The sequence below is a fragment of the Myodes glareolus genome, chromosome 7 (genome assembly GCF_982192425.1).
Source record: "Myodes glareolus chromosome 7, mMyoGla1.1, whole genome shotgun sequence".
Classification (NCBI taxonomy): Eukaryota; Metazoa; Chordata; class Mammalia; order Rodentia; family Cricetidae; genus Myodes; species Myodes glareolus.
Genome location: NC_142032.1, coordinates 83,568,606 through 83,580,041, shown reverse-complemented (window position 1 = coordinate 83,580,041; position 11,436 = coordinate 83,568,606). Strand labels below are relative to the sequence as shown.

Sequence of the window (11,436 nt, the reverse complement as noted above, 5' to 3'; positions counted from 1 at the left end):
ATAAGCTTCGATTTTAAATGTTTACTCCTAGGGATGTAGCTCTCCCAGGCCATGTGTTCAATCCCCAGCACTGAATAAACCAGGTGTCATGGTACTTGCCTATAATTCTAGTGCCCAGGCGGTAGAGGCATGAGGATCAGAAGTTCAAGGTAATCCTCAGCTACATGGGAAGTTTGAGGCCAGCCTGTCTTAAAGCCACCAGAACAGTCTCACAGCACTTGTGCACATTCGCAGAGACCTCGCCTTTTGGGTGGTGTTGTTAGCACCACATGTGAAGGAGCCTCCCTTCCACTCCTCGCTCTGCTGTCTTTAGACAAGAACAGTTGCGATTTGAAAGGGAATGTCCCCTTTAGCCTCAGGTTTTCATAGTTTATTCAGACATTTGAATACTTGGTCCCTAGTTGGTGGCTGTCTGGGAAGTTTAAGAAGAGGTGTGGCCTCGTGGAAGAATTAGGTCTCTGGGGTGGGGTGGGTTTTGAGATTTCAAAGCCACATGCCATTCCCAGTTCTCTGTTCCATGCTTGCAGTTCAAGAAGTGAGCCCCCAGCTTCTGCTCCTGCTGTGTCTGCTGCCGTGCTTCCCCACCATGCCTATTACCCCTCTGAAACCAGAAGCCAAACAAGCCCTTCCTTCTGTAAGTTGCTTTAGTCGTTACGTTGTAGCACAGCAACAGAAAAATAACAGTGCGCTTATTATTAGTATTCCAAGACATGGATGGATTAGGCCAGTTTTCTAGTAAAATAATGTGCCCCTTTCTCTGGCACTTCTTCACATTATTTAAATATTTAATAGTAGTTGTATAAGACAGATTTATTCACCCATTAAAGCAACTCTATCCTCTTACATTGCCTTGTTTTGTTGAAATGCAGTTGAAGAACCAAAGATCTTTTGGGTCATCCATAATTGTCGTGGGGTAAAAGTTACTCTGTACATCTAAGATCTGACCAGCTCACCTCCTACATACTTGACTTACTAATGTGGTCAGTGACTAGCAGGATGAGCTTACTAGTTGGAATGCCACCTTCGGCTAACCGCTCTAACACCACTGTTTGGACCTTCAGCAACGTCTGCGCAAGTGCTATTATAACGACAGTTTTCACAAGTATAAGCTGGCATAAAAGGATTTTCTTTTTAACAAAGTGTATGCATGCATGTTTAACAAAACATTCCAAGGGTCTGAAGAGGTTAAGAGCAAGAGCACTGACTGCTTTTGCAAAGGTCCCCAGCACCCACGTCGGATAGCTTACAACCACCTGCAACTTCAGATCCAGGAGATCTGATGCCTTCTCCTGACCTCCGTGGGCACTGTACACATGTGCATACTCACAGACACTGCATACATGTGCATACTCCATGGGCACTGTACACATGTGCATACTCACAGGCACACACATTTACAAAAATAAAAATACTTTTTAAAGCCCAGGAGTATTGAACATGATAAGTGCCCACTCATAACCCACTTTCCTGTGAACCATTGTTAATAGCTTATTGAGTATTCTTTTTTCTTTTAAAAAGTTTATTTTTAAATAGTTACTCTTAGATAGTTTCTTACATATATACAGTATATCTTGATCCTACCCACTCCTAATTCCCCCCACTCTCCCAGACCCCTCCCAGGTAACCCTCGCACCTTGACATCTTTGTAAATTTTTCTTGCAGCCCATCAAATCCAATCACTGCTGCCTGTGTCACAAGGGCAGCCTACCAGCAGCCACACCCCTGATGAAAATTGCTACCCATCCCCCACAACCATCACTTGCCAGTAACTCCTCAGCTAAAATAAAAGGGTTTTCTTTTCCCAGATATATTCACCTCATGACTTAGTAGGTATTCCAACAGGCATTTTACAGCTGTTCATCTTAATAAGGTGATTTATTTTTTGTTTTGTTTTGGTTGGTTGCTTGGTTTGGGTTTTGGCGGGGAGGTGATTGTTTTGTTTTTTGTGTAGCCCCGACTGTCCTGGAACTCTCTCTGTAGACCAGGCTGGCCTCCAACTGAGAGATTAGCCTGCCTCTGCCTCCCAAGTACTGGAGTTAAAGTTGTACGTCACTACTCCCATATAAGAGATATTTTACACAAGCACACATATGCACACATCTGCCAAGGCTTTTCTAGGTGGCATTCCATCTTATAAATAATACCTGTGTGAACACATAATTTCCTCTGCAGGTTATTTCTCCCTTGAGAGATTTGGGGGGGGCTTTTGTTGTTCTTGAGTGATTTTTGAGGCTTTTCGTCTGAGCTAGTGAGAGCTCACTGACTCTGGACTGATAGTGGGGGAACCTGCATAGGACCACTGAATGTGGGGGACAGTTGTGAGGCTTGGGCAGACTGGGGGGCCCCTGGCAGCGGGACCAGAATTAATCCCTACTGCTTGAATTGGCACATTCTCTTTGGAGGAATACCTTGTTCAGCCTAGATATAGGAGGGAGGGCATTGGTCTTGCCTCAAAGAGAAGTGTCAGACTTCGGTGATTCCCCTTGGGAAGCCTTACCCTTTCTGAGGAGAGAATGGGGGGCTAGGGAGGAAGGGTGAAGCTGGAGGAGGGGAGGGAGTGGAAATGGATGTTGTAATTTAGAAAAAGTGGCATGAGAAAGACACCATGCACTGGAGCTCAGTGGAGCTCAGGTGGAGAGGATTTTATTGGGAGAAAGTGAATGGGAAAATGGGGGAAGGAAGAGGGGATACTGGCCTCTGGGGACAGAAGAGAAAGGGGTCAGATGGACAGGCAGATGGAGACAGATGGAGGGATGGGAGGTGGATATGGCTCTTAAAAGGGACCATAGTGATTGTGCACAGTTGGTGCTCTTAGTGGCTGCAGCTGAGGACGCACATCCCAAGTGTAGCAGAGCTCCCTGACCCTATCCACCTGCTCCACCCTCAACAGACCTGCTCTCTCCTTCACTGGTAGCTTTGCCTTCCATTCAAAATTGTCAGTTTGGTCTCTGGTGGGGCTGCTGCATAGAGGCTTGAATACTAGCATGCTTCCCTTTTCATTTATTTTTAAAAGGTGAGGAGTTAGAAAGGGGTAGCAGGTAAGGCAGGGATGAGGACGCCATGTTCTCAGGACTACTTCCTGCTGACTTGGGCGTTTTTCATCTTTGGGGGACCTGGGAATGCTGGGGTGCTGGCCACATCCTGGAGTAGCTAACTGTTTTCACTTCACTGTTCATGCTCTGTGGAACTGTCAGGTGCTGCTTGGATCTGGCAAAATGCTGTCCAACGTGGATCCAAATCAACTCCCGAGGGCTCAAAGCACCTGATCCTTTCCCATCACCACACATCACCTGGACATGTTTGATGGTCCTTGCACCTCCAGCTCTTTGGCCAGCAGCTGGTAGTCCTGCAACACTAGCTGATTAGGAATGGTCAGTGGGTCTCCAAAAACATCCCAATGGGAGCAAGGAGGTATCAGAAGACCCAAAGGTCTGCAATTCTCAGTGTTCCAGGAATTCAGAGAGGGTCAGTTTCGAGATAGGCACACAAAGGGTGGGGACCAAGGGCTCTGAGCCTGAGAGACACACGGTCACCTGGTCCCAGGACTTCAAGAAAAGCCAGAAGGTGAGGAGAAGACTGTGCTTGGGAAAGGAAGCCTCGGGAAAGGTCAGAGGCGGGTAGCCCCACCAGAGACCCAAATGACAATATTGAATGGAAGACGGAGCCACCCGTAAACAAGAAAGCAGATTTGTTGCAGGTGGAAAAGAACAGATCTGTTGGGGGTGGGGCAGGTGGGTAGGGTCCCAGGGTGAAGTGATTACCTTTCAGTGAGCTCTGCTATTGAGCAAACATGCCTCCTGCAACAGAGATCAGTATAGCTGGCAGAATATTGCAAAGGTCCCGTAAAATATCACGATAGAAGAGTGTTAGGAAGCAGATTTTCTGGTAGACTTATTCCCATGCGTGAAGCAGAACAAGATCCAATGGCTTTTTAATCAAGCAGGATCGCTAGAAAGGCACAAGCTGCCTGGTGATCGGTCAAGAGGAAGGGGCCGAAGGACTGGGTCTGAGAAATGCGACTGGCACAGGCCATCTAGAGGGTCGTCAGGCCAAGGGCTCTGAGCCCGAAAGGGTCATGGTTGCCTGGTACCAGTACTTAATGAAGCCAAAAGGCGAGAAAACTCATCCGAGAGACTAGAAGATCCCTCACCCGTGCGAAATACCCAAAGGTGGAGAAAGAGGAGCGGCTCACCAGTCGTGCCGGTTTGGGATGGAGGGACCAGCGATCCTGAGAAGCGAGGCTGTCTGTCGTATGTGGACCGGGTTCCTGGATCCTGGTGTGCCTTGAATTGCCTATGGGCAGAAGGAAACTCCAGAAGAACCTTCCTGACCAGGGAACCAATGTTGTAATTTAGAAAAAGTAGTGGGCAGAGAAAGAGACCCTGTAACAGCTCTTTTTTTTTTTTTCTTTTTTCTTTTTTAACTGGGGGAAACTGGATGCGGGAGCGAAGACCAGCCTCTGGGTACAGAAGAGAAGCGGGGAGGGAGGGAGGAAGGGATGGGAGGTGGGCAGGGGCTTTAAAAGGGAACGTATTGAATGTGCATGGGTGTTGCTCTTAGTGACTGTGGCTGAGGACATATACCCCAAGGTCAAGCCAGTATAGATGCTTGAATACTAAAAACAGGGATAGCTATGTAAAATGAGAAAAGATTGTATAAAAAAAATTCTTAATAAAAAAAAGGAACGCTGCTGTAAATTCCAATTACAAAACAATTTACCAAATACCAAAATAACTACAGTCTACCTGTCTATTAAGGCAGTTCATATTTTACAGAGTGCTGTGGCTGAATAATGGCACTCGGAATGTTTAGGAAAAGAAAGTAGCATTAAATCATGCGGTTTGTTTTTTTCTGTGTCACCTTTACCCTCTCCTGCGCAGTAAGACGAGGGTCTCTCTAGACTGAGAACTGAGGGTCAGAACAATGAAAGTTGTCCAAGCTCTATAAAAGGAGTAATTGGTATAAATCTGGGTTTCAAATCCAGGTTCCCTGGCTTCAGATTTAGGACTCCTGCTGTCTCACATTGCCAGTTTGGCTAGTCTAAAGGAAACAAAAATAGCTTGTCCCAGTTGCATGATTCCTTGGCTCTAGCATTAGAAGCTAAATCTATGGCTTGTTTCTAGATGCAGAATGCAGAGAACCACAAAAGTTGGCCCCCATGAAGAAGCTGCTCCCTACTAAGAGCACCTGGTGAATATTGTCTACTTTGTTCAAAGAAAAATGGAATAATATGCTAAAATTGTCTTTAGTATCTCAATATCTATTTCTTGCCAAGGCTTCTCTTTGCAGTCACTGTTCAGTGGTATTGTACAATGCTGACACCCTTAATTGGTGACGCTAAATAAGACCACCCATTGGTTTCTAGGGCTTTTTCAGGATTTGAACCCCCAGGAAAATACCTTCAAATCAGTTGCCCCCATTTGTAAAGCTGCACCGGTTCTGTTCCGCGCTCCACTCACTATGTGCTACAGGAACTAGGCTGAAAATTTAAAAACACAACAGAGACAGACAAACAGAAGGGACCACGGGGACATCCTTGATACAAGAGTGCCCACTTTATGCTCAGAGGCAGCTTATCTAGGGCTCTGACCACGCCCCAGCTCTCGGGATCTTTCAGCTGCAGGTCCACCAGCCTGCCATCAGGGTCTCGGGCTCTGAGCAGTGTGCTCAGAGCAGAGGAAACAAGTTGTTTACAAGAAAGTCAGAGTCTGGTGGTCTGCAGTCCCCAACACCCATGTGCTGCAAGGGGACTTAAAAATTAACCACATTCTTCTTCCCTAGAGGTGGGCATGCGTTCGTTCCTGAGGTTTACAAATCATGTGACATCCCTGGGTCTCTGAACTGTTTGTCATCTGTCCACACATACTGAGGCTTCAGTTGACCCATGCCGGGTCGTGCAGTGTCTCTCTTGTGCCCAGCCCACACATGGGGTGTGACAAACTAGTGCTAGGAACTCCCATGACTCTGGACCATCCCTGGTACCCCGAGGACTCATCTCCTCTTAGGTCTTCCCATCTCACAAAGGTGTGCTGCCAAGCACGGAGCATGCCTCTACCCCTTCTCATTTTCGTACTCTGGTTTCTCGGTGTGTGCCTTCCAGAGAAGTTCCTCTACCTACGGCTTCCCTCAGAGACGTTTGAACCTCCCACTCATAGTTAAGGAGCAAAGGACAGAGAAGGAACAGTTGGCTCTAGTCAAGAGCTCCTGCGCGGCCGTGAGGACCAGAGCTCAGTTCTCAGTGCCCAGGAAACAAGCCAAGTGTGCTGTCGTGTGTGCCTGGAACCCTAGCACTGTGGGGGGCAGACAGAAGGACTGCTAGGTCGTGTTGGCTGCCAGCCTAGCCCAAAGAAAAGAGGTCTGGGTTCAAGGGCAGACCTTACCTTAAAGGAGGAAAGTAGAGAGTGATAGAGGAAGACGGGGTGTGTGTGCGTGTCCACCTGACTGCAGAGCTGGCCCACAGCCTCTCTGACAGTACAGTCAGTCATACGCTTGGTTCTGGAAGCATAATGGTGTGGACCAAGGAGCCAAGCTTGGGACTTAGCCGGACCTCCTGGGAAGAAAGCTCTTTCACTGTTGGCTAGTGGGGAGAGATTGGTACCACTGTATCCAGATTTTCCAGGCACACTTGAGGAGCCGGCCTGAGAATTGAGCCATTACAGAAGAAAGGGAGCTGAGCCATGAAGACAGTTTTGTTAGCCTCGTAGTAGCCAAAGCCAGACTATCTGGACTTGTGTGTTACTTACACAAATAAGTCCCCCACCCCCAGCCAGTTTGCGTTAGTTTCTGTCTCTGAATTGAAAGCGTCTTGATGTTCTCCCGCCTTCCTCTTGACTTTAGGACCTTCTTCACTTCCCCTCCCTTAGCACGTCACTCTTTTAGCAGCTCTGGCTTTTACAAAACCGAGTGAGGGCTGGAGAGATGGCTCAGTGGTTAAGAGCACTGACTGCTTTTCCAGAGGTCCTGAGTTCAATTTCCCGGAAACCACATGGTGGCTCACAACCATCTGTAATGAGATCTGATGCCCTCTTCTGGTGTGCAGGAAAACATGCTGTAGATAACCAATAAATAAATATTTAAAAAAAAAAAAAAAGAAAAAAAAAACCCTGAATCTCAGAAGCAAGGGACATGAAAAGTAGATTACCTCATGTTTCAAAATATGATGCTGCGAAATTACCCAGCTTCCTCCCAGGATTTTTCTTTATTTCCTCCTGCATGCCCCACCCCACCTCCAGCATTTTGAGACAGGGTCTCACTGTGTACAAGCTGGCCTTGAACTTGAAATTCTGTAACCTTGGCCTCCACCTAGGATTCTCCTGAAGGTGGGTGGCTGGGCCCTCTCACCTCTGTCCATGTCATAGCCCTCTGGGTGCTCTATGGCTCTGCAAGCTCCTCACCCTCCCCTCACCTGCCTTGTTGGTGTCAACAGAGCGCTGCATGCCCTAAATTTACACAGGGTGGTTGCAACCCGGAGAACCTGACAATCAGTCAACAACTTCTGTTTGGGAAGTTTGGTTGTTGCTGGCCCAACACCTGAAAGATAAGCCCCAAGTAGCAGGAGTTCCAACTTCCGAAGTGAAAGGTTCTAGCAATGAAGACCGACTAACAAGTGACTGGGATCAAAGAGCTTAGCTACTCACTAGCTGCTGGGCGCGGGGTAAACCCCCTCACCTCCATCTGCCTCTGTCGAAGGACTCAGAGGCGGCTGACACCGTGTGCCAAGAGCCGGTTACATCACAATCACTTGAGGCCCTTGTTAAAGGGCCCGTTGCCACACTGGAGCACGGTTCTGGGCCACTCTCCTAAATGAGATCGGACAAACCAGGTGATTCCTCTGAGTCCCTGGCTTTAGGAGCCGCGGGAGAGAATGACCCCGGCAGCAACTCGCCCTGGAGTCACTGGCCTGCTGTCCACAGTTGACTGCGGGTGGGGCTGGGCCTGGTGTGGGCGGAGACTGCCAAATCCCTCTCGCTGGGCTTGCTCCCAGTTCCCTGGGGGAACTGAAGAGGAAAGCTTCCGGTGTATCTTTCCTCCAGTCCTACCACAAGAAGGCAGCAGGGCTCTACTAGCCTAAACCATAGACTGGGCTGACCCAGAGGGGAAGAAATGCAGGTTAACCTGCCAGGGAAGCTTGCAACAGCCTAGGAGCCCCTTCTTCGCTGGGGGAGCAAGCTCTTTGCCATTCCTGGCCCCAAGCTGCCGTGGTGCAGCTTGTTACCTTGGAGACAGCTAACACTTATCTCACAGGCAAGTGGCACCGTAGAGTTGTTTGGAGGAGCTTGGAGCAAGAAGTGGGAGCCAGGAGAAGAGGCGTCCTGCTGTGCCTTCTCCCAAAGATGAGGACATAAATGAAGAAATGCAGATAGAGGTGAGTGTCACAAGGGTTGGCAAATGGAAAGAGAGAGTGGTTGATTATGCATTGGCCAAATGGGAGAGATTGATGTATTAGGTGCTGGGGCTCTGGCAGATGCCAAGGCAGCTGGGTATGTGTGAGCGCAGGGAAAGCAGGACTTCCAGGGTTTCCACTTTGGGGCTCAGGGTAACAGATAGGATTCTGGGGTTTCTTGGCAGACCCGCGGGAGTAAAGGATGTTTATGGAAACAAGCATGGCTTAAGGATGCTAGGGAACAGGAAAGTGTGTGAGCAGCGGCTGCCAGGAACAGAGAAGGGCGAATGGGGAGGAGACAAGCAAGGAATGGATTCTGAAGGAACGGAAGGCTTTGAGTTTCTGCACCAAGGAACTCGGCAGGGTTCTGTGCAAGCACTGTGGGATTTGCATACGGCTCACTCTGAATTGCACGGCAACATTAGGAGTAATTGTAATCTTAAAAAATAGCTCTGGGCACTGGAGAGGGCTCAGCAGGTAAGAGCACTGGCTGCTCTTCCAGAGGACCCAGGTTCAGTTCCCAGCACCCACATGGAAGCTCACAATTGTAACTCCAGTTCCAGGGATCCACGCCCTTTTTTGACCTCCTTCAGGACCAGGTGCACACATACAGGGCAAGCAAAATGTTCAAACCAATAAAATAAATCTTTTAAAAAATTAAACCATATGAACTGGGTGGTGGTGACACATATCTGTAATCCCAGCACTCAGGAGGCAGAGGCAGGTGAATCTCTTGAGTTCAAGGCCAGCCTGATCTTCTATATAGGGAGTTCCAGGACAGCCAGAACTGTTACACAGAGAAACCCTGTCTTGAAAACGAAGCAAATTAAATCATATGCACAAAGTAAAAGTAAACATCTTAATCTACAGCAATAGCAAAACAAACTCTGAGCCAATAAGATTGCTCAGCAGATAAAGGCATTTGCCACCAACCCGACAACCTAAGCTAGATTCCTGGGACCTACATGGTGGAAGGAAAGAACTCCAAGTTGTCCCTTGACCGCAGGTACACACATATTCACACACATCTGCACACATTGATATACACTAAATAAAAACATAGATAAGTGTAAAAATGTCAGCCCTCCAGATGGCCTTTCATGAATAAATATTTGGGAGCATCCTAGCTTCAGCTGTTAACCACCTGGGAAGTTAGCCCCAAGCCTTCTTTTATACAGTAACAATGTGCTTTGACCAAAATGTTAATCTGCCCAAGGGATCGGTTCAGACTCTCCTCTGGGCCCAGCATTGAAGATGATCACAGTGATTGGGAAATGGATGCTGAGACTGATTGGACCCTCAGACAACAGCCTGAACTGGAGGAGAAAGGGGTAGATGCTGAGTAGGGGAGACCCCGCACCCGCGGAGAGAGGGAAGATGCTGACCGGGGGAGACCCCACATCCGCGGAGAGAGGGAAGATGCTGACGGGGGAGACCCCGCATCCGCGGAGAGAGGAATAGGCATTTCATCAGGCTGTCAAGAGCGGCTCTAGGTCCTCATGAGTTATGAGGATAGCATTATTTTATTTTTACTAACACAGGGTCTCACGATGTAGCTCTGGCCTTCTTGGCCCACTATGTAAATCAGGCTAGCCTCTAATTCACAGATACCTGCCTGCCTCTGTCCACCAATTGGTGGGATTAAAGACATGTGTCCCTATGCCCAAGGAGGATAGCATTTTTTTAAAGTTTTTTTTTCCTCGTGGATTAAAGATGTTTTCTTATAAAAAGTACACTTCAGTGGCCAGTTTGTCCTGGGGGACATCCTGACATTCTCCTGTATCGGGTGGGTTTTCTCCTTGGGTAAGATTTGGAGCCAAGAGACAGCACATTACGTGCACTGACAACAGGGGAGCCGAGGGACCCAGAGGGCAGCAGGCTCTGTAGATTAAGGGTGAGAACAGAGGGCTCAGCAGGTAAGAGCACTGGCTGCTCTTCCCGAGGACCCAGGTTCAGTTCCCAGCACCCACATGGAAGCTCACAACTGTGACTCCAGTTCCAGGGGTCCACTGCCCTCTTCTGACCTCCTTCAGGACCAGGCGCACACATACAGGGCAAGCAAAATGTTCAAATCAATAAAATAAATCTTTTTAAAAATTAAAGCGCGTGAGCCCCAAGCTCACTCCCTAGGGCTGTGCTACTCTTTGCTCATTGAGGCTTGCTGAGCAGCTGCGGCGTGCTAGGCACTGTTTATGCACAACAGTCTAGTGGTGAACATTTCAGCGCTCCTGCCTCAAGTGTCTCCAGGGGGAGAAAGGGAGCCGACAGTAAACACGGAGAAGGTGAGATACAGACACAGGCTACAGTAAGGAGAGCGACATTGCAGCGGTGTGCGGCTCCAGTTAGGGCCTCAGACAAGCCTATGGGAAGGCAGTCCTTCGTTTCCGTCTCCCAGGACCAGCGCTCTCTGGCCCCCAAGAGGCACACTACGGAAGTACAAGCGGTGAATGGCTGCTTCCAACTCCACACTGAAGTGCCCCAAGGTGCAGCTCCTGGTTTAGCAACTGCGCTGGTTGGCTCTCATCAGCCTGTCACAAACTCCAGTTATCTGGGAAAAAGAGACCTTGTGAGAAAATGCCTCAATCGCTTTCTTGATCTTTTTAAAATATTTATTTGTTTATTATGTATACAGCATTCCTTTCATGTATGCCTGCAGGCCAGAAGAGGGCACCAGACCTCATTACAGATGGTTGTGAGCCACTATATGGTTGCTGGGAATTGAACTCAGGAACTTGGAAGAGCAGGCAGTGCTCTTACCCTCTGAGCCATCTCTCCAGCCCCTCGCTTTCTTGATTAAGTGATGTAAGAGGGCCCGGCCCACTGTGGGTGGTACCACCTCTGGACAGGTGGTCCTGGACTGGATAAAAAAGCTATGGGGAGCAAGCCAGTAAGGAGTGTGCCTTCATGGCCCCTGCTTCAGTTCCCACCTCTGGATTCCTGCCTTGGCTTCTCTGGTTGATGGGCTGGAACCCGGAAACAAGCAAAGCTAAAACAAACCCTTTCCTCCCCCAGCTTGGTTTTGTTCGTTTGTATGAAAAAAGACCATTTTTCCC

General features: G+C 48.6%; 1 protein-coding gene and 1 long non-coding RNA gene across 10 annotated transcripts in view; one reads left to right on the top strand and one right to left on the bottom strand.

Annotated features, from left to right (window-relative positions):
• Positions 1-1,584: 1,584 nt before the first annotated feature.
• On the bottom strand, positions 1,585-7,741 carry LOC148121484 (uncharacterized). Of its 3 annotated transcripts, none has more exons than XR_015738439.1 (4): positions 7,638-7,741; positions 5,400-5,479; positions 3,762-4,293; positions 1,585-3,346 (listed from the first exon to the last, which is right to left on the bottom strand). It is a non-coding gene; the product is annotated as an uncharacterized LOC148121484 (long non-coding RNA). The 3 variants fall into 3 exon arrangements; XR_015738438.1 differs by having other exon boundaries at positions 1,585-3,948; positions 4,193-4,293; positions 7,638-7,740; XR_015738437.1 differs by having other exon boundaries at positions 1,585-4,293; positions 7,638-7,735.
• Vwa3a (von Willebrand factor A domain containing 3A) overlaps positions 7,733-11,436 on the top strand; it is a 69,907-nt gene continuing 66,203 nt past the window's right edge. For 3 of the 7 annotated variants that reach the window (XM_087908507.1, XM_087908504.1, XM_087908508.1), the window contains exon 1: positions 7,884-8,365. Coding sequence is in view for 2 of the 7 variants with exons in the window: in XM_087908506.1 (XP_087764632.1) it covers positions 8,354-8,365 (12 nt within the window). In the remaining 5 variants the exon portion in view is untranslated. Of the gene's footprint in view, positions 7,823-7,883; positions 8,366-11,436 lie in introns of those variants that run through there. The other 4 variants (XM_087908505.1, XM_087908502.1, XM_087908506.1 and 1 more) reach the window with 3 other exon arrangements.